The sequence below is a fragment of the Panicum virgatum genome, chromosome 8N (assembly GCF_016808335.1).
Source record: "Panicum virgatum strain AP13 chromosome 8N, P.virgatum_v5, whole genome shotgun sequence".
Taxonomy (NCBI): domain Eukaryota; kingdom Viridiplantae; phylum Streptophyta; class Magnoliopsida; order Poales; family Poaceae; genus Panicum; species Panicum virgatum.
In genome coordinates, this window is record NC_053152.1 from 30,844,641 (window position 1) to 30,871,012 (window position 26,372).

The 26,372-nt window shown below is 43.2% G+C and overlaps 1 protein-coding gene across 2 annotated transcripts; it reads left to right on the forward strand.

Moving 5' to 3' along the window:
- Positions 1-2,528: 2,528 nt before the first annotated feature.
- Positions 2,529-12,154, forward strand: LOC120685378 (zinc finger CCCH domain-containing protein 63-like). 2 transcript variants are annotated; one of them, XM_039967247.1, is made up of 7 exons: positions 2,529-2,772; positions 6,550-6,707; positions 7,368-7,430; positions 8,225-8,344; positions 8,472-8,768; positions 10,674-10,994; positions 11,476-12,154. In XM_039967247.1, exons 1-7 carry the CDS (start codon positions 2,664-2,666, stop codon positions 11,743-11,745), a joined length of 1,338 nt encoding a protein of 445 aa, XP_039823181.1. In that variant the 5' UTR covers positions 2,529-2,663; the 3' UTR covers positions 11,746-12,154. The 2 variants fall into 2 exon arrangements, with proteins under 2 accessions (XP_039823181.1, XP_039823180.1); XM_039967246.1 differs by having other exon boundaries at positions 2,664-2,772; positions 10,668-10,994.
- The last annotated feature ends 14,218 nt before the right edge of the window (positions 12,155-26,372 follow it).

Here is a 26,372-nt window from a genome sequence, read left to right on the forward strand (position 1 = left end):
CCTCCGAACACGCGGACAGTTCGGTTTCCACACACGAACAGTCTGCTAGAGGGCTGACCAGTCCGTAAGTGCATTCGGACCGATCAGACCGGTCCATGGGTGGTTAGGCTGGTCAGACCAGTATAAACATGCTGGTCCGAGCTACGAGTTGTATTTTGACATGAGATATGTGAGGGTTTCGACTCCTAATGGGTACATACCTCCCCACCTTATAAATATAAAGGGCTATGGCCGATTGGCACACTCCAATCGAACCAATAAACTTTGCATCTACTTTTTTACCTCTCAAAAACCCTAAATTGCTTCCAACCTCTCCATGTTGTTCGTCTATTGACCTCTACGGCCATAGATGGCGTCCAAGGATTGCTGGTTAGCCTAGGGCACATCTGACGATGTTCACGCCCTGACGGGGTCCCTCCCGGGTGAGAGCTTCGACGATCTTTGCTAATTCGCTCGTAAACTAGTCGTTTTTCGTCACGTAAGCGCATTGGTTATCCTTTGCTGGTTTGCTCGTAAACCTCGTCGTTCTTCACCACGTAAGTGTGATAGTTATTCCTCAAGACGACCGATTCCGGCGAAATCCTAAATCCAGTCTGAATGGTGATCTGACCGGTCTACGCGGCCTCGCTGCCCTTTGGTCCTTTTGTGACCTGCACGCTCGAGTGCTCTCTATGTTGACCGAAACTAGCGTCAACTCAAGGGAAGCTATACCTAGCAATACTAACACGTCATAATAGAAAAATTAAAGAACATACAAAACATAGGGTAGCACTTGCTGTGCTTAGCTCCAAATTGAAGTTCTTCTTTCTAATACGTACGGGTGGACAATTATGGGGTTGTTAATGTGTGTTTGGGAGCCAGTATGAGGTCCATCATGCACCGATGTATGTGTATAAAAATACATGGGACATGCAAAAGTACACTCACATCTTGGGAGCACATGCAAAAATACACTCACATTTTGGTCCTGTAGATACATGCGAAATAAACTTCTCTCCTCATGCAAACCTCATGGATTCATTGCACCTGTTTTGGGCCCACTCGTCAATCTTAGCCTCTTAGGTGTGCAGGGTCCCTGCATCCTTCCACCGGCAGATAATCAAACACTCTTCTTAGATCACTGAACCACCTCAATCTAGTCCCACTCTATATATATGGACTATATGGAGGCAACCAAACACACCTGGGATGGAATGAATCAGGTCCTCACGTCATAATTAGAAGATTAAATTAGAAAAGTAATCTCCCATTTTGAGCTCCAAGTGACCACTTTATCTTTCCCCTTCTTGTCTGTGTTAGTTGACAAAAATATCCGTGAATGGAAAATCAGACATTTCGCAAATGCCTCTATAATGCCTATTATATTGACACTATTCTAATATCTCTATAAAAGATTGTTGTGATGCTCATTCTTCATACATCAAAATATCTCTAGTAGTGTTTTGACACAAAATCGCATGTTTATCACATGAATTTGCAATAATAACTCTAAATAAATACCCAACATTTAGCATGATTTTCTACTTGCATGTATTGTGAGGAGCATTTATTGTCCCCCAAGTATTTAATATTTGGCATATATTATAGTACAATCAATTAAGCACAGTTTTGTTGGCATATGTTTGAACGATATGGATTTAAAATAGAATCTTTTTAGATATGCAGAGAAGTCGGTCCATTTTTACTCTTTCATTTACACGAATTCTACAAACTCCTCCATCCAAGAAGCCCTAAATAAATTGAATTGATTTGTATCGTCATATATCTTTATATTTTTAGGATTATGACCCAATAAAATAGCATCATAGCCAAAATGTACAATATAGAACTTATATAAAGTATATTCAATAGACTCTAGTAAAATTTTGAACAAATGGTGCAAGTCCTTTTGGATTGATATGTTAGCTAATTAAGTACAGTGCTCTAGTTAATATTCTATTTTATCATATATTAGAAATATTATTTGCAAAAAAAGATCAAACAAAGTTTATTGTAACATTGTTGCAATGAGTTGTACTAGCTAATAAAGAAAAAACATATTCACCATTGAAAACATGAACATCATGACTGAAATTTTTATTTATTGTATTTGAGAAGAATGACAAAATGATTAAATTTGCTAAATCAACTAGAGCCTAAGCTTGTTTGTTATATTTCACAAAAACGCACATAATCAATAAGCCAAAAAATTATTTTTTCCAATTGAAAAGAAAGCTAGGAAATCATATTTGAGATCCAACACATAATACACCGTTGGCCGGATCTCAACCGTCCATTTCCTGATCGGGCCGCCCATTTCTATTATCACGGTGACATGGCGTCACGCGGGCCCAGTTGCAGCAGCCGTGTACACCCGCCGGGTGCGCGTAGGCCCCGGTTGACTGGGTGGGTGGTTCGGTAGTTGGCGCAAGCGGAGCGCGGCCGCGAGGCGAGGCGGTGAAAAGGAGGGTGAGGGACGGGGGAGGAACAAAACGACTGGCTGTCCGAACGGGGACGCCTCGTTCCTCTCATTCCCCTTCCACCTCTCTCTCTCTCTCTCTCTTCGCACTGCCCTCTCTCTCTTACGCGCGCGTGACACCTCCACGGGCGCGCGAGAGCAGCCGCCACCGACTGATCACCGGCGGGGGCGGGGGCGGGGGCGATCTGATGCTGGCGCGGCGGTGATGGCTGCGCCATCCGCTGGCGCAGGGGGCGGCGCGGGGGAGGGCTCCTCCTCCTCGGCCGCCGCGGCTGCCGCAGCCGCGACGATCGGGGCCCACGGGGTCGACCAAGGTGAGCAACCCCTCCCCGTATCTCCTCCTCTTGCTCGGCTTCAGTGCTTACTTTCGCTGAAGCGTGTGCGTGCGGGGGCGGCTCGAGCGCGGCTGGTTTCGGTTCGATTGGGCGGGGGCTGTGCTGTCGGTCTCCATTCGGAGGAAGCCGGGTTTCACGGCGGTGGTGTTAGAGGGGCTTGGATCGCTTGCGCGCGTGCGGGCGCGCAGAACCGGGCAATGCCGAGGGCCCCGCGGTGTCGGTCGCGCGTGCCGCGTGGGTGGTTTCCGTTAATTTTGGGCGCGCGGCGGTGGTGCCAACGGGGCATCCGCGTCGGTGTGTGTCCGACTAGGCGACGATTCATTGAGAACCTGTGCGTTTTGGCGTTTTGCGGATTGAAGGAGCTGCAGCTGCTTCGGCGTGATTGAGGGGGCGCTGCGTCGGGTGGCAAAGCCCGCAGCATTTGAGCACAGTTGATGTGCCTGTGTCGGCAGGATTGCTTCGATTGACGTGCTTTGGCAATGCCGGTGCTTTTGGTGGAGGTGCGGAGTGCTGCCAATCTTGCACTTTCCAACTTTGTGATCTCTACTGGGTTTATCATGGTTGGTATCCAGTGAATAATGATTAGCGGTGTTTTTTTACCGAAGAGTGAACATCCTCAGTCGAGAAAGTTCAGAACTTCTCCTGGATGATAGGGAAGGTCTCTCCCTGAAGATGTTCAATTCATTGCAGTTCCTATTTTACCTCATCAATGCTGCTGTGGTTGTGCTGTCTGTTGTGCTGTATCAGCAATTTTGTTTTGAGATGGTCTTCATGTTTGATGGGAATTGTTTTGCTGAGGTTTCTGAAATGGGCATGGGGTTGCTGCCGTTTCTTAGTGGAAATGTCAGACTTTGTTTGTTCTTGGAGCACAGTTACATGGAGTTTTGTTGCTTTGAGCCTTTGGGTCTCTTTTCTCACCCTTGCAATAGTGACATACCTTCCTTCCATGGAGATTGACATTTTTGTGGTTTATGCGCTCCTGTTCTTTCTAGTAGGTTGATCTCGTAGAGATAGTTTTCATGTGATTTTCTGTATCAAGGAATATAAAGTTTTCTAGTGGATAGGATAACTAAAGTTTTCTAGTGAACAACATAATCTGTTTCGTTAGGTTGCTTAGTTTAGAAAGAATGATGAAGAGAGGTGATGAACTGATTTATGGATATTCACATTTTAGGAGGCACATGAAAATATAGGTGGCTTGTTTGTTAGTACTCTTGATGCAATTTGTGCTTCAGCTGTCTCTGAAGATGGTTGTCTTGATGTACTTGTGTTTTGAGGATCAAGAGTAGTTGAATAATGGTTGAAGAACTTAAATTTCTACCTATCCTTGACAAAATTCTGAATTTCCTTGCTCTCGGATAATGCTGAGGTTTCCAACATTTATCTTGCTTTCCAACTAATAGTTAGATGCATTTCCTTTGCCTGCATTGCATGTGTGCATGTTGTTCGCGCAACAGGTATACTGAATATCTACAGCATGGTTGATATTCCTTTTATTCTTTTTGCTGATGGATTCACGACATTAGGCTTTTTTTGAAGTACTGTACTGTACACAGTTTTGGTGGCACATGAAAGACTATATTAGTAGTTGTTTAATGTTTATTAGTGTGGTGGCCCATCCTTCCTTTTTCAGTATTATACTTTCCATTGTTGTGCAACGTTAGACCAAGTATTTTTAAGCTCAGTTTCACTGTTTGATATGTCTTTTTATGGGTTGTCTACAAACTGGTCAAAAGCACTTTCACCTTTTGTATCCTTTTTGTTGCCTAATTTTGTTTTGTGATGATTATGGATACAGGGTCCTCTTTGAACAATTTGAGCAAGTTTTTGATTAACATATTCCTGATCTAATGTCTCATATGGCTGTGAAGTTGACACCATTGATTCCCCGTGGTGGCTCCTGTGTGTTTTTTTGTGTGTGAATGTTTTGGGGGGGGGGGGGGGGGGGGCTCTCTTCAGTCACTGTAGCTGTTATCATCAGACCCCATGAAGCTGATGAAGGTGTCTACCCTGTCTAGCCCATCTTAGGTCTATGGATTTGTTTCAAAGTGCTTATTGAACTGTTGTTGAGATTTAGCTTGTGCCAATGTTTCCAATTCTGGAGACTAGTGCAATGTTCTGGAGCAGGCTTTGCATCAACTGATTCTCCTTGGTTCATTGTTTTAACTTGCGAGTGCAGTAAGTTATTGATTTCGGTGCAGTAAATAAAAGAATGAGGCCTCAAAATGGAGCTTTGGACATCATTTATTTTACGATGAATGTCTTCCAAAGATAGCTGGTTCTTTTGGTGTGATTGTTTCATTTTGGAGGACATTGTGGAGAGTTAGTTCACTGATTTGTTGCAGTTTATGCATCAGTTGATATTGCAGTTTTTTTATTAGGAAGCGGAGCTTCAATAAGAAGATTTACTCAGTTTTTGAGCTGGTTGATGTTCAGTTTGCAGATTCTAATTTGTGAGTGCAATTGAAGTGGTTTCTCTTTGAAGTGAAGATGTTAGAACTTAGACTAAATAGGGTTCGCTCTGGTCTTACGCATTTCATGTTCTTCTTGAAAAATACCAATGCTAATATATTTTGCAGGTGTTTGGGAATGATGGTTTCTTTGTTGTATGATACATCTCTTGTGTGCAATTGAATTTCTAAATTTCATGATGATTCTCTAGCATGAATCCCTAAATGGGCAGGTATGGCACGTTTTGGAGGGTTGAGAATATGATGGTTGTTTGTTGATTTTTTTATACATAAAGATGAACTGATTGTGGTTTGATTTGCCATAATGGACAACCCAAGCAGAGGTCATGTTTTACTTAACAAAATTGTGTGTCATGGAGACGGGGTACAACCTCTTTGCTCCCTTAAGGTTGCGACAATAGTTTAATTGTTATTTAAGGATCTGGAGGATCCTGATTAGGACTGAAGATTGAATTTCAATTGTAGTTTTATATTATTTGTGGAGAATTATGGTTTACATTTTGTATTTCTGTCGGAACACTGGTTGTGGAAACATTTAGCTTGTTGTCACTTAAAATTACTTTTCCAATTTTCTTTCTGTCAGCCTCTGCTCATGCTTGCACCTAGAGATTTCTAGAGATATCTTCCAAGATCTTCAGGGGAGATGATTTATTCTGTGTTGTTCACTGCTGCCACCAACAACTCTAGATGCTCAGTTTTTTCTCATCTTGAGGCTGCTTGGATTCAGCTTCCTTTAAGGAGCTGGCACATAAAACAGTAACCCAAAAGTTCTATGATTAGGGCAAGGTATCCTGAAAACGGGGATCTTCTTCATATTGCACTGACTTGACGCCACGTTTGAATCATTTTTTTGGTGTTTTTTAAACTTTTCTGCAGCACTATTCATGGATTTAGTTGAGTTCTAGTCTTTTCCTTCTCTTTTAGTGGAAATCGAAGCCAACAAATAGGGCTTATTTTTGTAGAAAGAACAAAATTTGTACCCTTTGCTCTGTTTGGTTATCTCTCTAATTTTATGGTACTAGCGGTACTAATTTGCTGTGAATGTTTCATTCTAAATAGCTAGATTTAAGTGTGGTGTGTGTTCTGCGTGTGCGAGTGTTGTGTGTCCGAGGGAGGGAGGGTTGTGTGTGTGTGTGTGTGTGTGTGTGGTACATCTTGTTTTCTTCCTAATGGAATGGCACTCAGCTGCCTCTTCTCCTTTGGTGCTAATAATCCGAACATCATAAAGCTTTGTCAGTTTGCTGCATTTTTGAAATGAACAATTGCTAATATTCCTATGTTTCAGTTGCAGAAGCGATGTGGCAGATGAACTTAGGAGAAGCTATGGAACTGGGGCCGTACCCAGAGCGTGTTGATGAGCCAGATTGTAGTTATTACATGAGGACTGGCATGTGCAGGTTTGGGATGACCTGTAAATTTAACCATCCAGCAGATAGGAAGCTGGTAATGCCTATTCCTCTACTCTTCTTTCAGACATTATATGATCTCTTTTGCACACAAAGTATTCATATTTGTTTTTGTGTCTGTCTTATTTGACCTAGTTTTGTACAATCCTCACTTCTAAGGCATTTAAAGTGGCTTCTCAATTCCAATCATGCATACTGTATAAGGTTGCACTCATGGAGTTTTTTTATTATTATAGTAATTCCTTTTCCAAGACTAGGCTTTGCTGCGGTGCATTCCCTCCCTTGTGTTCATATGTGAGAGCTACATGTTCATCAAAACATTAACTAACAGATCATGATTTAACTTGTAGGTTATTAATTTACAGTTTTTCTCTAAAACACACATGAGAGCTGTGTATCATTGTATTAATAGAAGAAAACTGAGTGTCACACCCACCCACCCACACACACACACACAGAACCACGCACGCATGTACACACGCACAATAGATTGCAAGTTTAGATTCAAGCCCTTGTAAATTTATAGCTCTTTATTTTGTATGGATCATGCCTCTTTGTCCTACTTTTCATAAATTTTGTACCCATATAAAAAAAAGGGCGTACCCAGTGCCGTAGGCTTCCCGCACTGTGCGGGGTCTGGGGAAGGGTTGTCTTTCCCATATGTGAATAATAATATTGGTGGTGGTCTGATTATTAGGCCGTTGCTGCTGCAAGAATGAAGGGAGAATATCCTCAAAGAAATGGTCAGCCTGAATGTCAAGTGAGATTCCTTGCTTCTAGTTTTCCCCTTATGTTTGAAGACAATGCAAAATATGATTGTGGATTCATATCCGCTCATGCTCTCAATTCATAGGAGGCATGTCCCACTGCCATTGCCATGAATTATTGGTTGAGATGTTTAGTCTAGGTTAACTCCAGATCACTATTTGTGTTTTGAAGGTGCTTGACTGAAATTGTCTTATTGTTGTGCTTCAAGCATAGTGTAGGTGCATGATGACAGTTATTTGCTGGAGTTTCTTGGTCCAATAGAAACATAACACTAAGAACACATTTGGTCCTTCATTATGTATTCTTACTTTCATCAAGAAGAATTGAGCTCGGTGTTTGCTAGCATCGATTCATCTTATGCTGTTTCTTGGGATTGCATAAACTTTGTTTGTTGTGCTGTTCAATATGATCATTGCTTATTGGTCCATGCAGACAAACAGTTATAGCCTCTTAAATAGCTCACATAATGTTCCCTTGAGTCTTGATTGAAATACTGAACCTCACACTAAGCCATAAATGGCTCTTCAGCGAGTTTGCATTTTTTGCATTGTAATCCAACTATAAGTTAATTTAGGGTGATAGAATTCATTTGTGCATGGCTATGCGATATGTACTGTTTGTCTGAATGATCTGAATCATTATAATCTAGTCGCTCATACATTTCCTCTTCTTTTCTGTGGGAGTATACCATTTTTTAAAAAAAGTGTGTGATACATTATTGTTCTTTAGCGACTTACACATTTTATTTTTGTTGTTTTCACATTTAACATCACCATTCTTTTTCAGTACTATCTGAAGACCGGCACATGCAAGTTTGGAGCAACTTGCAAGTTTCACCACCCCCGAGAAAAGGCTGCAATGGCAACTCGAGTGCAGTTGAATGAATTGGGCTACCCATTCCGCCCGGTTTGTTCCTAATTCCTACTTTGATTGACAATAATTAATGATATTGATAGCTAGTTAGTATGGTGTCACATTGCTCTGCAACTTGTTTGCAATATTAATTTCATTTACTTGAATTTTGTTACTGCAGAGTGAAAAGGAATGTGCCTATTATTTAAGAACAGGGCAGTGCAAGTTTGGAAGCACATGTAAATTTCACCATCCACAACCATCTACCATGATGGTTGCAGTACGTGGTTCTGGTTATTCACCTGGACAGTCTGCAACTTCTCCTGGCCAGCATGCGTACCAAGGGGCTGTAACAAGCTGGCCCTTGTCAAGATCTGCATCTTTCATTGCAAGTCCAAGGTGGCCAGGTCATTCAAGCTATGCGCAAGTGCTTGTTCCTCCAGGTCTTGTTCAGGTCCCAGGGTGGAATCCTTACACTGTATGTTCCATGACCTCCTTTTTACTTTTCACATGGTCTAACGACTGCATTTATCACCCGGCGCTGGGTCCAATCGAAGGCGGAATCGAGGCGGGGGGGGGGGGGGGGGGGGGGGGTTGACGGCATGTGGCGGCGCGGTTATTGCGGCGGCAATTTGTAGCGGAGCAGTGGACGCGGTTGTGGTTGACGGCGGCGCGTTGGACGCGGGCGGAGGGACGGAGGCGGAGGCGGACTGGTTCCCAGCCATCGGAAAGGACGCTGATACCAGATTGTCAGGGTTGATCTCTCGCCGGAGGAAGTAGCCGTGCGATGTAGGTGGTCGAGGCTTCGGCTCCCGGCGGCGACGAGGCTGGAGCGCCGTCCTGACGGCCGGCGTCCTGCAGAGACGGACGAACACGGAAGCGAGAGTTGCGAGAGGCACAAGGGCGCCGAGAGATCAGAATGATCTCTAGCGTAACTCGTCATTAGATCTCCTAGTACAATACATATAGGTCCATTACATTAACTGACTACGATTACAAATTTGAAATAAAAGGATAACTGACTGGAGCGTCGCTTGCTCCACGTCTTGATCACTGATGTTGGCTTGGGCTTCAGTCACGGTCACGGCTTCTTCTCCGAGATAGTTGGTCGACCATAACACCTGATTACATTGTGGTCCAGCCATTTGTTTGTTGAGAATCATGTCAGAGTGGTTGCTATCTTTGTTCAATAATTTGTACATACAAAAAGTTTTCTTGTTAACTATACTGAACCATTTCAACTAGATATAAGATCTGACTGGTGCCAGTCCAATCGATGACCTGATTGACCTGAAACCTCGGCAGGTTAACTGATAAACCTGCTACCACCATTATCTGATAAATACTCGGCTACTGTTTTCGTCTTTTTTGTTACTCTTTATAATGTAGCATAAATGTAGAGTAACTAGGTTAACACTTTCTTAATCTTGCACACAACTTCTAGCAACATGCATTTTGGCAGTAGGGAGCAAAGTTTTGTCTTGTAAAGGTTACCATGATGTACTGAACAAAATTTAATATTGGGCCCTTGCCTGGAGGGTCGCTGATTTTTAAACCATAAATAATTAATTATTGACTCAAGTGATATTGAGATTGGGATCCCAGGGCTGACTAGTTCAGAGTGCACCCGTGCTTTGTTTTATTGCTATGCTTTTTTTTTTCTCGGTAGGAGCGCTTGGAGACTAGCTATCAACGTGCCTGAACCATGACCTTTGTGTCTTTTGGGTTTCATCTCTAGCCTACCCCAACTCGCTTGGGACAAAAGGCTATGTTGTTGTTGTTGTTTGTTGCTTTTTTTTCTCGGACGCAGTTTCATTGCTATGCTGCTTCACCTCTAGGCCCTAGAGCACAAATCACATCTTAGGCTAGAAAAGTTCCATGTTGAAAAACTAGTCCATAGTGATTCCTATGTTCCTGGTGTAAACCTTAGTCTGTAATGCCTTTTCATGACTATTTTGTTATAATACATATATCTTGATAAGGATTACAGACTACATTGTCCGCGAAGCCTGGTGCTCAGCATTTTCTAATATGTAATCGATGCAAAATGTCTTTCGACCCAAGTTTTTTCCTAGCTTGCTTAATATCCTAACTTTTGGGCTTGCAAGAAGCCCAATCAATGCCCCCACCCTCCACCCCTACCCCCGCTGACCGTCAAAAAAAAATCTTGATAAGGATTACTTTTGCCTTTTTATGTGAAATTTTGTTTGCTTTCTTGATTTCTTCATCACGTTCATGCTGATCTCCATGCTTAGGGGTACGAGCTTAGAGGTTGTACTTGGAATATCGATTACCTTTAAGTCTTGAAAGTAACTTGTTGCTCTTGAATTGTTCTGCAGTTTCCATGTACTTTATGAGTCATTAGTTTTTTATTTAGGCGCAGATTGGTTCATCATCCTCAGAGGACCAACAACGGACACCTGGATCTGCCCAATACTATACTGGCTCACGCCAAAGGGGAACACCTGGCATTGGAGATCAAGGAATGTTTTCATCATACCAAGCTGGTTCAGTTCCTGTTGGACTTTATGCAGTACAGAGGGAAAATGTGTTTCCAGAAAGACCTGACCAACCTGAATGTCAGTTCTATATGAAGACTGGTGACTGTAAGTTTGGTGCTGTATGCAAGTTCCATCATCCCAGGGAGCGAATAATTCCTACTCCCAATTGTGCACTGAGTTCATTGGGCCTACCCCTGCGTCCGGTAAGATTTTTGTAAAATTACATGTTCTAAGATGTCTATGCAATTTTTTGGTTAGATCTTAGCTGGCCATATTGGTACCATTTGTTCTCTGTTAAAATTACATGTAGACATGCTAATACCTCTTTATGCTCCTTTAGCTCTTTCATTCATGACACGAAACTACCATTGAGCCGAATATGATCCATTTTCTGTTCACCCATCATTTATTGTCTGATAACTACATGCTTTCAAGAACACTGAGCAGCAGTATATTGGATTTTGTACTATACCCCGTCCATTGATTGTAACATATACTGTCACTTTGTCCTCCTTCATTTTCTTTATTTTTTGATTTATTATTATTAGCTATGAAGATCAATACAAATTAGGAACATTTGAATAGTATCGTGGTTGATATCACTGATAGTGTGATACACACACACACACACACTCTACAAGATGATACATGTGTGGCTTACACACCTCTTTTTACTGCTTACAGGGAGAACCCATTTGCAGTTTCTATTCTCGCTATGGCATGTGCAAGTTCGGTCCAAATTGCAAATTCGATCATTCAATAGGAACAGTCATGTATGGCCATGCTTCATCACCATCTAGTGAGGTCTCAACTTCTCGACTAATGCTGGCACATGTACCATCTCATCCAGAAGTATCACCTGACAATGGCTCGGGAATGTCGCGGAGGATTACCCGTTCAGATTCCCAGCAAATATCCTCGGGTGAAAGGAGCACTGAGAGAGAGGCGTCCTAAGCCATCCTCGGTTCCATGTTCATGCTGCCTCCCATTCTTGACTGGAGTAATTATCTGCAACAACATTTGAGGAGCTGTACAGGTCTTTTGCGCTTTTACCTCACCTTCGAGCTTTACATACCGGAGCTTGCTTCAACATGTATTGCATTCAGGCAGGAAAAAGTTCCTTGCCTGTTCGGGATGCCAATTTGTCCAATGGAAATAGGAACAAACCTTACCTTATTTAAAACATATGTATGGAACCAACTCACCTCTGGACATTCGAACCGACTCGAGTGATGTGCCGTGACGGTGTTGTTGTAGCTATAGAGGTGCATTGAAATGGACAAGCTTTTGCGAAACTTGACTAGGGATGCGCAAGCATAACCTCTTTGGTTAATTATCTCGCTTTTCTCAAGCATTTCCGTAAGAGCAACCTCGCATATGAAAGTGTGGATGTTGAAGATGCGGTAATATAATGAGTTGCCATCATATGCTCTTTATGATTCTGCATATTAGACTCCATTATCAGTTTTTCCTGAGGAAGTAAATTTCATCCTGGTGGCTCCAGCTTACTCAGCTTACTCAAGAATGTTCACATAACAAAACATGATATCCACAACATGACATGCATGTCATGGGTCTGTAGATGCAATTATTTTTTAGAATTTAGATAGCCGACTACACTAGGAGGCATCCACTTAGCTTGTCGTGGCAGGAATGCAGCTCATTTGGTTCAGAGCGAATTGCAGCGGCGAACAGGAGCTCTGCAGAGTCATGCAATTTTCGTTACTAGGCTTCCTGCTTCTTGGCCCCTAAACTTGTACCATCCCTTTTTGAATAAATCGGCTGGGTTCGACTACATTGATTTACTTTCTGACACCCAAAGGTCGACCGCCCCAGTGTGTTGTGTTCGATTTTTTTCACACACCGTTCACTTTCTCCGCACACTGGGGCTGCCCTTATTAGATAATCATATTAGATGATTTAGAGTTCCAAACGCACTCTACAACTTGTATATAGAATTATAGACTCGAGTAGTTTATCGACCAGTTATATGAACTGCTTTACCCATGCTAATGATCATTGAATTATAGACTCGAGTAGTTTATCGACCAGTTCCTAAGGGCCTTTAGTCCTGGTTTTGGAACCGGCAGTTCCTAAGGGCCTTTAGTCCCGGTTCTAGATAATCATATAAGATGATTTAGAGTTCCAAACGCACTCTACAACTTGTATATAGAATTATAGACTCGAGTAGTTTATCGACCAGTTATCGAACTCATGACCTTTTGACTCGCGTAAAACTTTCTTGCCACCCCACCTACACAACACATGTGGGTTTGGATGAGATGCCTTCCTTTTAAACTAACATGTAAAGGATCCTTTAGTCCCAGTTGGAGCCACCAACCGAGACTAAAGACTCTTTTGGTTCGGGTTGGAGCTACCAATCGGGACTAAAGGGTCAGTTTTTAGTCCTGGTTGGTGGCTCCACCCAAGATTAAGTATCCAGGACCTTTAGTCCCGGTTGGTGGCTCTAATCGGGATTAAAGCTTCCCACTGCCCCCTAGTCGTTGGACCCGGGACTAAAGCCGTTATTGGTCCCGGGTCCGATGGTGACCGAGACTAATGTGTTGGACCAAAGACCATTTTTGTAGTAGCGAAGATAGGTATGAAAAAAAGAGCATGTACACATAGCAGATTTATCTATAAATGATGGCTACAACTAGACTTATATATGATCGTGTTTCCATTCTTCACAATAAAGTAGATGCTTGGTCGAGAAGGCTTCACTATGGACCCTTGATCACTTTGGCGTCTGTCTTCATTCGTCATGCAGGAAACAATCGTTTTCGTGGGTACTATATGACTCAATGTGAGCATTATTCTTGTTTAACAACCAAGTTAAAGTGCACTGGAGTTGCCTGTGAACCGGAAAGCATCGGGTCAAGTTGCTTCTGGTTGCAATTAATTAAGACGAGCACCTAAGTCGATGGAAATCCCTTTGCATCAGGAAGACTTCTACTTGGCCGAGTTAACACTATGGGATTCTTCAACTCAAGTGTATGCACAGGGAAAGGGTTTTGATCAACCTGCATTATTGTAGGAAGAAGAAATCGTCTTTCATTTATGGCCAATTGAATCTGTCTACACAAAATGTTACAATCATTGGTTGCATGTGAGAAAATATTATGAAATTTACAATAAGGTCGCCGCTTTAACTCCTCAAGCAACGGTATGGTGTGTGAAATCTTAATGTATCCATTATTATACAACTCATCAAATATTTTCTCACACTTGGGTACATTAAAAGTAAATTTTTTTCTTGTCGATTTTTGTGAATCAGCTTAAGAGCAGAATAAGTGTAAGATTTGGCTTGGGACAGCCAAATGAACTTAGCAGCATAGACATCTTTAGACTCATCGTTCGAACAATCTGAGTTGCATTCTAGAGAATGGATACTAGAATGATGATGTCTATGAGTTTCTTGAGACTGTTTGCTTCGGCTTTCTATAGCCAAAGCTCTTTGATGCACCTGAGTAACAGTAAAGAAATCATAGCTCTCTAATCTTTTTTTAATATGAGTATAGCCCTCTAATCTTTCCTTAATATGAGAGTGTAAGCCTAAAAGCCAAATCTGCTAGATCTTTTTTTTAGCAATATTCACACTAAAGCATCGGTTTTTTGTATAACATAATATTTTTAGGTAATCATTGACAGATTCATCACGCATCTGTCTAACCGATGTCAAGTGGGACAATTTAAGCTCATTATTCCCATAAAAAAAGTGCTAATGGAATTTCTACTCTAATGGTTTCTATGAGCTAATGGAATTAGGTGCCAAAGAAAAAACTATGAAAAAGTGGTTCCAGTTAGAGATAAATAAAACAAGCGCACTTTCAACTTATTTATAGAACCAACTTCTCCTAGTTGGGCAAGATATTGACTAATATGCTCAAAAGTACTTTTACTATCTTCCCCACTGAAATTAACAAACTCAGGCAACCTAAAAACCAGCATGATATGAAATCGAATCAAACGAAGTGGGATACGGTTTTTGATATGCATGAGTTTTCCCTCTAACATCTACTCCAAGATTTTCTCTAAACAGATTAGCCAAATCATTTTTATATTCAGCAAGCATTTTATTAAAATCACTTGAAGAATTTGACTGCGTGGACGTAGATGCAGTATGCTCATTTGGGGCCATATGGCTGTGAGGACCGGTCATTGCAACCGGTCTGACCGGCTGGGGTGAACCAGTCTGACCGTACTGAAATGTCGGTCCGACCGGTCTCTACCGGTTTTGCAACCATTGCACATATTGGTCGAACTTCTCATCTGAAATAGGACCGATAGGTGCCATAGTACTTCTGGGGTGTACTTTTAGCATGTGTGGAACAACCTCATTTGTCGGCTAATGTTGGCTGAACTCACAGAATATGTATATTGAGCTCCCATCATATTGGTGGGTAGTGTCACTGAAATGTCCCATCTGTATTCCATACTATGGTTGACTCACAAGTAAAGTTGCCGATGGTTGAGAAGTATGAACTTCATAAGTAACAACAGTAGGAATAGGTGAGGCATGATTGGCTCTCTGGTTTTTTACCAGCTGCTTTTTTTTCTTTGGAGCTAAGCCAATTAACCCAATGAACATCACATTTAGCTAATAATTTCTTAACTTGATTGAGAGTAACACCGGAAGATGATTCACTCACAGTGGGTGTTACCTCGGTAGATGCATCTGTAAGGATCACCGGGGTGTCCGACCCTAGAGGGGGAGGGGGTGAATAGGGTCGCTAATCGCTTTCTATCCTAGGGCTCAATCTATTTGCATAAGATAAACCTAATACGTCCTACACATGCTAGTTATGACTAAGGTTTATCTATGCTACTCTCTACTTACCCCTAAAAGACTTGCAACCTATAGCCAATCCTAATCAAACTAACTAGGAAAGTAAAGGCACGCAAGATAGAGTAAATGCGGAAACGTAATACGGTAAGTAAAGAGGTAAGGGAGAGAATATGCAAACTCCCGTGAAGACACCAAGACACACGATTTAACGTGGTTCGGTTAGGACACCAAGTCCCACCCTACGTCCATGGCCACTTGTCCAACACGAACAAGTGTGATGCCAAGTCTCTTCGCTTGATCACCGTCTTGCGTTCACCACCAAGACTCCCGGCAAGCAAAGGCTAAGTGACCCAAGTCACCAAGACAAGGCCACCGCCACCGTCTCTCTTGAAGCGTCACCAACGGCACCGTCTTCACTATCGGAGCTTCTCACCAAGGGGGTCTCCTTCCCCGCATAAAGTGTCGTTGCCGCTCCACACCAAGTCGGAGGGTCACACGACGAATACAATGATTGCTTGCCGCAGCAAGACTTTGCTCAAGGTTGATCTCGCAAGATCAAGTCCTCCCAAGCACTAAGCTTTTCAAGCTCACACTTGCACTAAGCTATTCTAAGCTTGAATGTGGCACTAAGCTCAATATGGTGGATGAAGTTGATGTTGATCTTCAATAGAATTTCCAGAGTCTCCAACCATTTCAAATGACCCGTCCTTGGGGGTATATATAGGCAGCACAAGCAAATATAGCCGTTGGAGAAAAGCTGCCAGAAAAATACTTAACGCCGGTTAATCCGACGCACCTCCAATAGCCATCGTCGGTTCAACCGGTGATACTAAACTGCCCGCCTCAAAAACTAGCCGTTACGTGTACGGGTAATCAACCGATGCTGCGTCGGTTTAATCGGTGAGTGTAGCTGTCCTATGAACTCTGAAAAATAAACTCTCTGGACAACTGCACCGACGTTCACCAAGACCCAATCGTCGGTTCATCCGGTGTATAGACCTTGCCTCAGCTTCTGGGTCCATTGCACCGACGTATTCAACTTCCCTAACGTCGGTTCAACCGGTGAAACCAAAATTCCTGGTGTGCTCCAAGTTAATGCACCGACGTATGTGATTTTCTCAGCGTCGGTTCAATCGGTGATACAAAAGCCTGAGAATGGTCATCTTAACAATCATATTAGTCCAAGTGTTGTGTTGTCTATATCAATCACCAAAATATTATATTGAAATATGGCATGAGAGGCCATTTTCGCTACAACATCTGTGAAGGTAGAAGTGAAGTCGATCTCCTTGATCTTTTAAACTTTGCCCCGTCGATCGACTTTGATGCTTGCAAGCGCTGCCTTCAGATCTTCTTCATCACGCTTCTTCTTGTACTTTTCCAGCATCTGGAGAATGTCTCCAGGATGATGATCGGTCGTTGCTTCAATAATGTTGTCCTTGTCAAGCTCAGTGTTGGAGCCCATCTTCTTCGGGGTAGATTAGATCGATTTTTTGCCAACCAAAATCTTTTTTCCCCAGCGGAGTCGCCAAAAATATATTGACGCCTTTCTAGGCCAACACATGATCACACTAGCACGTGCGGCATGAGGAGGGGCTCGCTGTAGCGCCTCCTGCGTAAGGTGGTCAGACCTGGTCCTCATAACCGGTCAGATCGGTCGCCGGGGTAGACCAGCGATGAACCAACGAACACTCGCCCGGGAGAGACCCCATCAAGGCAAGCGTGGGCAGTGTTGTTCTAGGGTCAGCAGAGCACCTAGAACGCCTTCAGACGTCATTGAGGCGAAGCAAGAACAGCAGATGAAGGTTGAAAAAGCTAGGGTTTAGAGATAAAAGTAAAGATGATAAAAAGTAGTAGATTTGTTTGTGTTTGATCGATTGGATGTCTCAATCGGCCGTGACCCTTTATATTTATAGGGTGGGGAGGACTTGCCCCGCAAGAAATCCTTCTACAGATCTAAATCTATGAAAATTCTTAATATACTCGGACTCTTGGTAGACCAGTCAGACCCACCGATCAGACTCGTAGTCTTCTGTTGGATCGGCTACAACATTCAGACCGGTCAGATCGTCTGGGTGCACCGATCAGACCGGTTGGTCCTGCCTGATCTGTTTGCTGCCAATTTCGGTTGTCAATACTTTGCTTTTGAAATGGTTACTGAAATGTGGAACAACATGCCCACAAGAAAGTCGCCACCTTGGAGTTTGAATATGAAACGGAGCATGGAAAGGGAACAAAAACACTTTATTTTTTTCGATTAGTGTATGTTATAAATAAGTGTCTATACCCCCTCACCTATTGTTAGAAAAAAATTTATATGACTCATCGTTTTCCTCCAACCACCACTCACATTGTTCTATTACCTATGGACCTCGCAAGTTGGTAGTGATCAACCTCACATGGACAGTACACCGTTGACCGTAGCCTTTTGGAGCCGTGCGTGAACAAAGTAATATGAACTAGCGTGCACATGCGTCTGGGTGGTCATTTACTATGCTGGCCGAATGGATTAAGTACTGCCCACGTCCGCCCCCCGTTGCCAAACCTTTGCTCTCAACAAAGCTTACGAATCTTACAACGCACTGCGTACTCCTGCGAGCCGAGCAACCAGTTGAAGGCGCTAGGAAGTTGTTAGGGCACTCCATGCTTACCGGTATGTATAGTGTTGCCTCGATCTGGCCTCTTATTTAGCTTGATTTCCGTTGCAGCGTGTTCTATGATATACAGAAAATCGTCCTTATATGCATCCTCCGGATAATTTTTGCACATTATTCGTCAACATAATTTCCCATATGGATAATAAAATCATTTCCAAATCAATCTACTCTCTCCATCCTACAAAGGTTGTTGTTTTAGCCTTTAAAATTTGTCACAAAGAGTGTTTAGCTTATAGTAAAGATCCATCTAATTAAAGCAATGCCAAGTACAAGAAACAATTTGTATAGAAAAGCGAATAGAGCCAATCAAATACTTAATAGATTCTATTTTCCTAGAAAATCAAATAAATAATACGGTTTTCAATAGCAATTGTTATATTAATTAGGGGCAACAAGATCATTTTTTAGAATGAATGATATGTCTGAAATTTTCTAAAAATCAGACTTTTAGGATGGAGGGAGTATGTGTTACAGTATATGGATACGTTCCAGCAGTTCTCCTGATAGGATATGATCAGTTTGCATCTAGCTCTATGTCTGGAATCCATATTACTATGTGCAAAACAATGAATAATGTGGGCCTAAACGGGTGATGACGGACGGATGGAAGAAGCCAGTGGCTGCTCGCCTGCTGGGTGCCGCTGGTCAGTGGCAGAACTCGATACAAAAATATAGAGGGGAGGGGGGCAGCAGGAGAGGTGGGGGAAAATAAGCTAAAGGTCATCTCAAAAGTACTAGCACAAAGAAGACCCGGTACCAATGGTAGTTTTGGTTTTTTTTCCGGTACTTTTGGGGTGGATGGGAGCCAAAAGAGATCCTTTAGTGCCGGGTGGTAACACCACCAGTATCTAAAGGTGCTCTGTGGGTTACTTTAAAAGAAAAATATGTATAAGATGATAAGGAAGCTACACGTGAGGCAAGAAGTCGCATCTTTGAATTCTGGCCTCTTCCCGGGTTTAATATATTTTTAACCAAAATATTTTGGTACCGAGTGTAACCTTCACCCGGTACCAAAGAGAGCCATAGGTACCGGTTGTTTTACCCGATACTGAAGGGCGAGACTTTTAGTCTCGATTTCGTAATACCGGTTACAATAACTAGTATTAAAGGCCCTTATTAGGCTATCTGCACTGGTACTACTCTATATCCATCCTCTAAAGGGAATATTCCCGCCTGATCATCGAGATTCTCTACTCTAAATCCAGTTTCTCCGCACTCTTTCGTACTTCTCACCCTATACAAACTAGCGCAAATGGAACCCACTTGTCAGATATTTCTTCCGCTATTTTTACCTCGCCGGCCACTCCCCCCTCCCTCCCTCTCTCTCTCACTGGAGGAGCATGGTGCGGTGGAGGAGCGGCGCGGGGGGGGGGGGGGGGGGGGGGTTGGGAGGGGGGCTCCTCCCTCCCCCTTACCGGATCCAGCACACGCACGGAGGCGGCCTACGCGGCCGGCCGACTTGCGGCACGGCGGGGCCTTGGCGGTCGGTAGACCTCTTCCCTCCCGCATGGCGGAGAACTGTCACACAGGGGGTTCTCAGGGGCCTCGGCGCGGCAGCCCTCCTCCCTCGCATAGTGGCCCTCCTTCCTCACACGGCGGCGGCGGATCGAGCCGCACGCGCGCCTGCGCGGCGCGGAGGAGGGCGGCGGCGGGCGGATCCGCGTGCCGCACCGGCCCTCCTCTGGCGACGTCTCCTCCTCCGGATCTACCATGCCTGCCGCCTCTGACCTCCGCAGCGGGCCGCGCACCATGGCGGGCCGCCTGGAGCTCCGCCGGTGGCTCGAGTTTGAGCCTCCGGCGGCGGGCCTCGCGGTGGCGCGGCGGAGCGGCCGTGGTGGGCCGACTGCGGCGCAGTGCGGCGGTGTGGCCCGTGCATCCTGCATGCGCAAGCAGCGGCTCGGGGTTGCGCCGTCTTCCTCCACTTCGAGCTCCCCTCCTCCACGGGCTCGAGCAATGCAGGGAGGGCTCCGAGCTCGAGCTCGCCATGAGCCTCCACATCGCCACCGGCAAGCGAGAAGGCTCTCTCTCTCCCCCCTACTGGCCCTCGTCGACACCGTGCTTTCCGGCCAGAGCAGCGGCTCCTCCTTCGGGGGCTGGAATGGCCGGCAGCGGGGACGGTGGCCGGAGCAGCGGCTCCTCCAGCGATGGCAACGGCCTCCCTTCCGTTCCGAGCGCCGGCTCGAAGGCGGGGTGGTGAAAATTTTTTGATCAAAGGTCACATCGATTGTTTGATCAGATGTCGGGAGGGCTTTTCGAGCACTAATTAAAAAACTAATTTCAGAACTCACTTGGAAACCACGAGACGAATCTTTTGAGGCATTTGACCGCGTCATTAGCACACGTGGGTCACTGTAGCACTTATGGCTAATCATGCACTAATTAGGCTTAAAAAATTCGTCTCGTTATGTACATCCAAACTGTGTAATTAATTTTATTATTTAATTATATTTAGTACTTCGTACATGTGTTTAAAGGGGAGGTGAAAATTTTTGGGAACTAAACGGCCCCTGGGACCGGGAGGTGGGTGGAGGCAGATAGCGTTCGTCCGTACTTTCTCTGGGAATTCAGGATGGGAGGCGGTACGCTTGTTTAGAGTATGGTATAACGTCTCCCGATGCAGATGTTTTTCCGGTATATCGGTACTGGTGCCCAGTGCAAATAGCCTTAGCAACCGGTACTGAAGGGTGTTTTTCTAGTAGTGTCAATCTCATCCTCCAATTTTCAGTGGAAGCTTAACTTCGTCCCTAATATTTCAAAATGATCATTTTAGTCCTTAAACTTCTCCATCTAGTTCAATTTAATCCCATCCTACGTGGTGCATGTTAGATTCCAATACGCGAAAGATGGATAGAAAACGTGACCCAGTGGGTACTGGTCAATCTTACATGAACTGTATGTGCGCGTAGCCTTTTGGGATCACACTATCTGCAACTGATTGAACCAGGGTTGTAATAAGTATCTAATTTCCTTGTCTAGATATGCCAACAAGCAGTTGAGCAAGTTTGGATAACAAGAATTACAAACAAATTTTCCTAGAACAAGTTTTAGGAACATCAGCTTTAGGTTGTTACTCTGCTAGAAATGAGGCTCTTACTAGGATCGGTTGGGAAAGCACTTTAGTCTTAGTTTTTCCAACCAAGTACTAAGTAACCGGAACTAAAAGTTTCTACTTTTAGTACGTACTGGGTGAGCACCCGGTACTAAACCACCTTCTAGTACCGGATGTTACTTAGCAACTGTTTAATCTGAAAGTTTAATAAGATAGTAAAGAAAGAAGTACTTTCAATCTATTATTTTATTATTTTCTTTCAATCTATTATCTTATTATTTGGCCAACAAACGGAGCCTCCACGTTCGCTCTCAAGGTCTAGAAATTCTCACATTAATCGAAGAAAAATAAAAAAATAAAAATTACCCACCACTGCCAGTATGATAAAAATTAGCCTAAAATACCCCTGTGCCTAATTAAAAATCACCCACCAATGCCATTATGATAAAAATTAGCCTAAAATACCCATGTACCTAATTAAAAACCACCCACCAATGCTATTATGAAAAATTAAATATAAAATATCAATTAGCTATGTATCAGTTACAAATATATACTATTAATAAAAACTAAAGCTAACAACAATCAATCAAAATAAAATGAAAATAAGAATAATTATAAGTATAATATTATTAAAGCGCAACAAATCAAATTGTTAATCGGAGAAAAATAGAAAAATAAAAATTACCCACCACTGCCATTATGATAAAAATTAGTCTAAAATACCCCTGTGTCTAATTAAAAATCACCCGCCAATGCCATTATGATAAAAATTAGCCTAAAATACCCATGTGCCTAATTAAAAATCACCCACCAATGTCATTATGAAAAATTAAATATAAATACCATTTAGCTATGTATCAGTTACAAATATATACTATTAATAAAAACTAAAGCTAACAACAATCAATCAAAATAATGAAAATAAGAATAACTATATGTATAATATTATTAAAGCACAACAAAATCAAATTGTTATTACAGGTAGATCATATTTGAATTGTTTTAACCAATAATAAGACATAATTTATGATAATAAATAGGGGGATGTATGGTAAAAAAAGTATAATCTTTAAGTAAAGATACAACGATATGTGAATTTTTTTGAAAGCCGCGCAAATGCGCGGACTGTACGCCTAGTTATATATAGTTCAACACAATGAATGTAGATACAAGAATGCATCCTCCTCATCATACAGCTGTATATGTATGTTGGGCAATAACATGTGTGTATCCATATATACTTTGCATTGGCACATCAGGATTGTGATGATGACGGGACTGCGCACGGTGTTATCTGAATGGGAGATCAGGATCGTTGTCCTTCTGAGCTTGCTCGCTCATATCCTCCTCACCGTCTTTGCCAGCATCCGCCGTCGTCAAAGGTCCGGTGTTGCCACGCTGGTCCTCTGGTCGGCATACCAGTTCGCCGACTGGGCCGCGCCCTACGCCCTCAGCAAACTGCCCTTCGGCAGGACGTTGCGCGAGCAGCAGCTCGTCGCATTGTGGGTACCGTTTGTCATCTCACATCTCGGTGACCCGGACAACCTCACCGCTTTCTCCTTTGAGGACAATAAGCTCTCCTGGCGCAAAGTTGTAAGCACTTTGTTGCACATGCTGGGGACGCTATCTGCTGTGTTCAAGCAAGTAAACATCGGTGGCGGCAACGGAGCCCTGCTCGGTGCGTCGCGCGTCGCTTGTCATGGTCGTTCTTTCTGCTGCCAAGTATATCGAGAAGGCCTTGGCTCTCCGGGTTGCCGACTTTGGCATTATCCGCAAGGCAACCATGAAAAGGAAAAAAACATAGCTTCCGAATTCAGCCTTATGGATATGTTCAGCTAGATGATGAGCAGGCTCTTTTAGTCGCTCACAGTCTTCTTGATATCACCAAGGGTGCCTTTGCTGACTGTGTCCCGGGCCTGGAGAGGGATTTCAAGAATGATCAAAATCTGAAGAAAATGTTCAAGGTCCGAAGGGAGAATAACCATAGTCACCAAAGTTTCTGGAACGACGGATAAGGAACGGGGAACGAGAAACAGGGAATGGAATTTGTGATGAATTTTTACACTATGAGAACGAAAATGTTCCCCGTTCTTGTCCCAAAACGCCGTTCCCGGAATGTGGAATGCACCCTCGTTCAACGTTCCCAGTGACTATGAGAATAAGCACTACTAGAAAACACGCCATGGGAACCGGTTGAAAACACCCTTAGTCACCGGTTTTCCAACCGGTTCCCGAAAACCGAGACCAATGGTCTCGCCTTTAGACACCGGGTTTTTCAACCGGTGCCTTAGGCTTCCGTTGGTACCGGTTGGAAAGACCAACCGGTACCAAAGAGGCTGCCACGCTGACGCAAGGTGGCAGCCCTTTTGGTACCGGTTGGTCTTTCCAACCGGTACCAATGACCTTTTTCTCTTTTTTTTCCCAAATCCAGTTTTGTTTATTATATTTATTACTGTTTATTCTTTTATAATTGCTAAACGCACTCAAGCTCTACAATACTATACGTTCATTTGTCGTTCGTGTTCGTTTTTAGAGAATATTTGAAACTAACTAAAAGTAAAATGCGAGCATATAATTAAGCTAATTAGATGAACTAATATATTTACAAATTTACAAACATCAAGGCATAACGTTTTAAAATATTTACAAATGTACAAGTCATGTTTGTAGTCCAACTACTGGTCCCCTCAGGAGCTTAATGGAAGTCCTCTATGGATGTGACTGTCGTGGTAGAACTCGCCTCTAGGATCCAAGATCTCGTTCAAAATGAATCCGGCGAGCTGGCACACGGCGTTGATCCGATCAGTAGAGTAACATTCATCCCCCATTTGAGACATCTATCATTTAGGAAAAAAAGATTAACATCATGTGCGTTAGTACAATTATGAAAATATACTAGTGAACGGTTTGGACGTACTCTCGTATCTTCATCAGTAGCCTTCCTGCATGGAGTCATGATGTGCAAGTAGTCGCATACGTAGTACCCGTACCAATCAGTTTCTTGTTGTTGTCTTGCACACTTAAGGAGAAATAAATAAATTACTTAATTTAGAACAATTTGGGATTATATACTTAACTAGACAAATCTTTATGAATCAACATACCGGATAATCCATGTTAACGTTCAGTTCGGGCCTCCATTGACCACATCCTTTGTTATTTTTCACAATTTTTTTTCAAACCCTGTGCTCAAAGTTAAGTTTGATATTCAGGAATTGTTATTAATAGAAAAAGGATTTGATTGTGCAAACTGAACTTACCTATTCAAGGGGTCTAGGATATGTTGGATTGCGGACTTTGGATTTCTCATTGAGTCAAAGACTATAAGATTGCCGGTCTCTACGGAAAGTATGAGTAAAGTCCAATGATAACTACAGATATAGATAGGATATATACATACATGCATTAGACGACTTAGTATTTATTTAGTAATATAACAGAGGATTGAGTCGACCAAGGCTTATCCAAAGTTGTATGGTATGAATATATAGGATTTGTAATTTTGCCTAGTCAACAAATCGTACATGTTTTGGCACGTTTCCTTGTAATTTTCATTGAGCACTTTCTGGTTGACTAGCAAAGGAGACATGAAGCCGATCTGATGGTGCCATTCATGTTTTTGGCTTCTTTGGGTCTCCTGTCTAAACGATACAATAGAAATTTTATAATACACACATATAATTATGTTCTTATTAACAAAAAGTATTAATGTAGAGGTAAGTGATACTTATAAAACCCAAATGGTGATGATAGAGGCGTCGAGGGCTTGCCGATGGTAAATGTGATATAAATTTTCTAAGTACACCCAGAAGTCGTCCTCCCCACAGAAGAAATCATGGTCACGATACTTGACTCCAGACATTTTCCCTTCGTCATTCGACATTCGCAGGTACCATCTATGCAAATTGAACATCTGCGTGCCTAGACTTTTCTCCTCTTCCTCAGTGACAAAAGGTTTTCCATGCTGGAATGGTGTAAGAATGGGAGCGATAGGGATTTCCGCCTCCACTTGCCCCGTTCCCTCCTCTAGTGTTAATCCAGTTTTAGAAAAAAATATCGCAGCCTGTAGGTCCGTCTGGAGTTGTACGTCCGTCGGGTGTAGGAGTGGCAGCCCTGGCACCCGGAGGGGCTCGAGTTCTTTTTGTTGTGTGCCAAGCTGAGGAATGGTCTTGCCACATTTTTTCTTCAGATTTCTGACCTTGTGTGCCTTTGTCAGAGTACGATCATAGTCTGAGGGTAAGCTTTTCGGTTTTGGTGGGTTGTCTAGGTTTGCGAGAAGCTTTTTCCCTAGTTCTAGAGGTACCTTTTCCGTTGGCGGGGGGACTTTAGGCTTCAATTGTTATTTTATATATCGAGCAGTCTCCTCTTCCAACCCCTCAGCGGTTTTCTCGTAGGTTAATTTTCTTTCGACCGTTTTCTGCTTCTTCTTTGAGGGTCCGGCCGCTGGGAGGGATGCTGTCTTTTTCTTTTCTTTTTTTGGTGCAGGAGGAGTTGGAGTACTCGTGGCCCTTTGCGCCGGCGGAGACGGTGGTAAAGGAGGTGGTTGTGGGGACGGCGGTGAGGGAGGCCGCGGAGACGGGCGATCGGTCTGCACGGGAACCGTTGTGCTTGCAGTAAGTTTGATGTCGGCCTTGCGCCATAGAACGACCCCGTGCAGTGCATCTCCCAATGTCTTCTCTCCATCCCCTCCAACGAAGTCGAGCTCAAGATCCTCATTGTTTCCAACTATCTGCTCGACTGTGACGGAGGTGTAGCCAGGGGGTATCAGCCTTCCATGAATTGTAGTAGAAGGATTCAGGGGCAGGGCTGACCCGTATGCGACATTGTAGCGAAAATGGCCTCTCATGCCATATTTCAATATAATGTTTTGGCGATTGATGACACACACAATACTTGGACTAATGTGATTGTTAAGATGACCATTCTCAGGATTTTAGGTTCAAGTGATGACAAAGAGAAGATAGGCGTAGCTAGGCCCGAAGGGCCGCCCCTACGATGAGAATTGAAGAAACCGTGAAGAAATCAAGTCAAAACGAACAAGATAAAGACAATTTACTATCACCGGTTAAACCGATGATAGGAA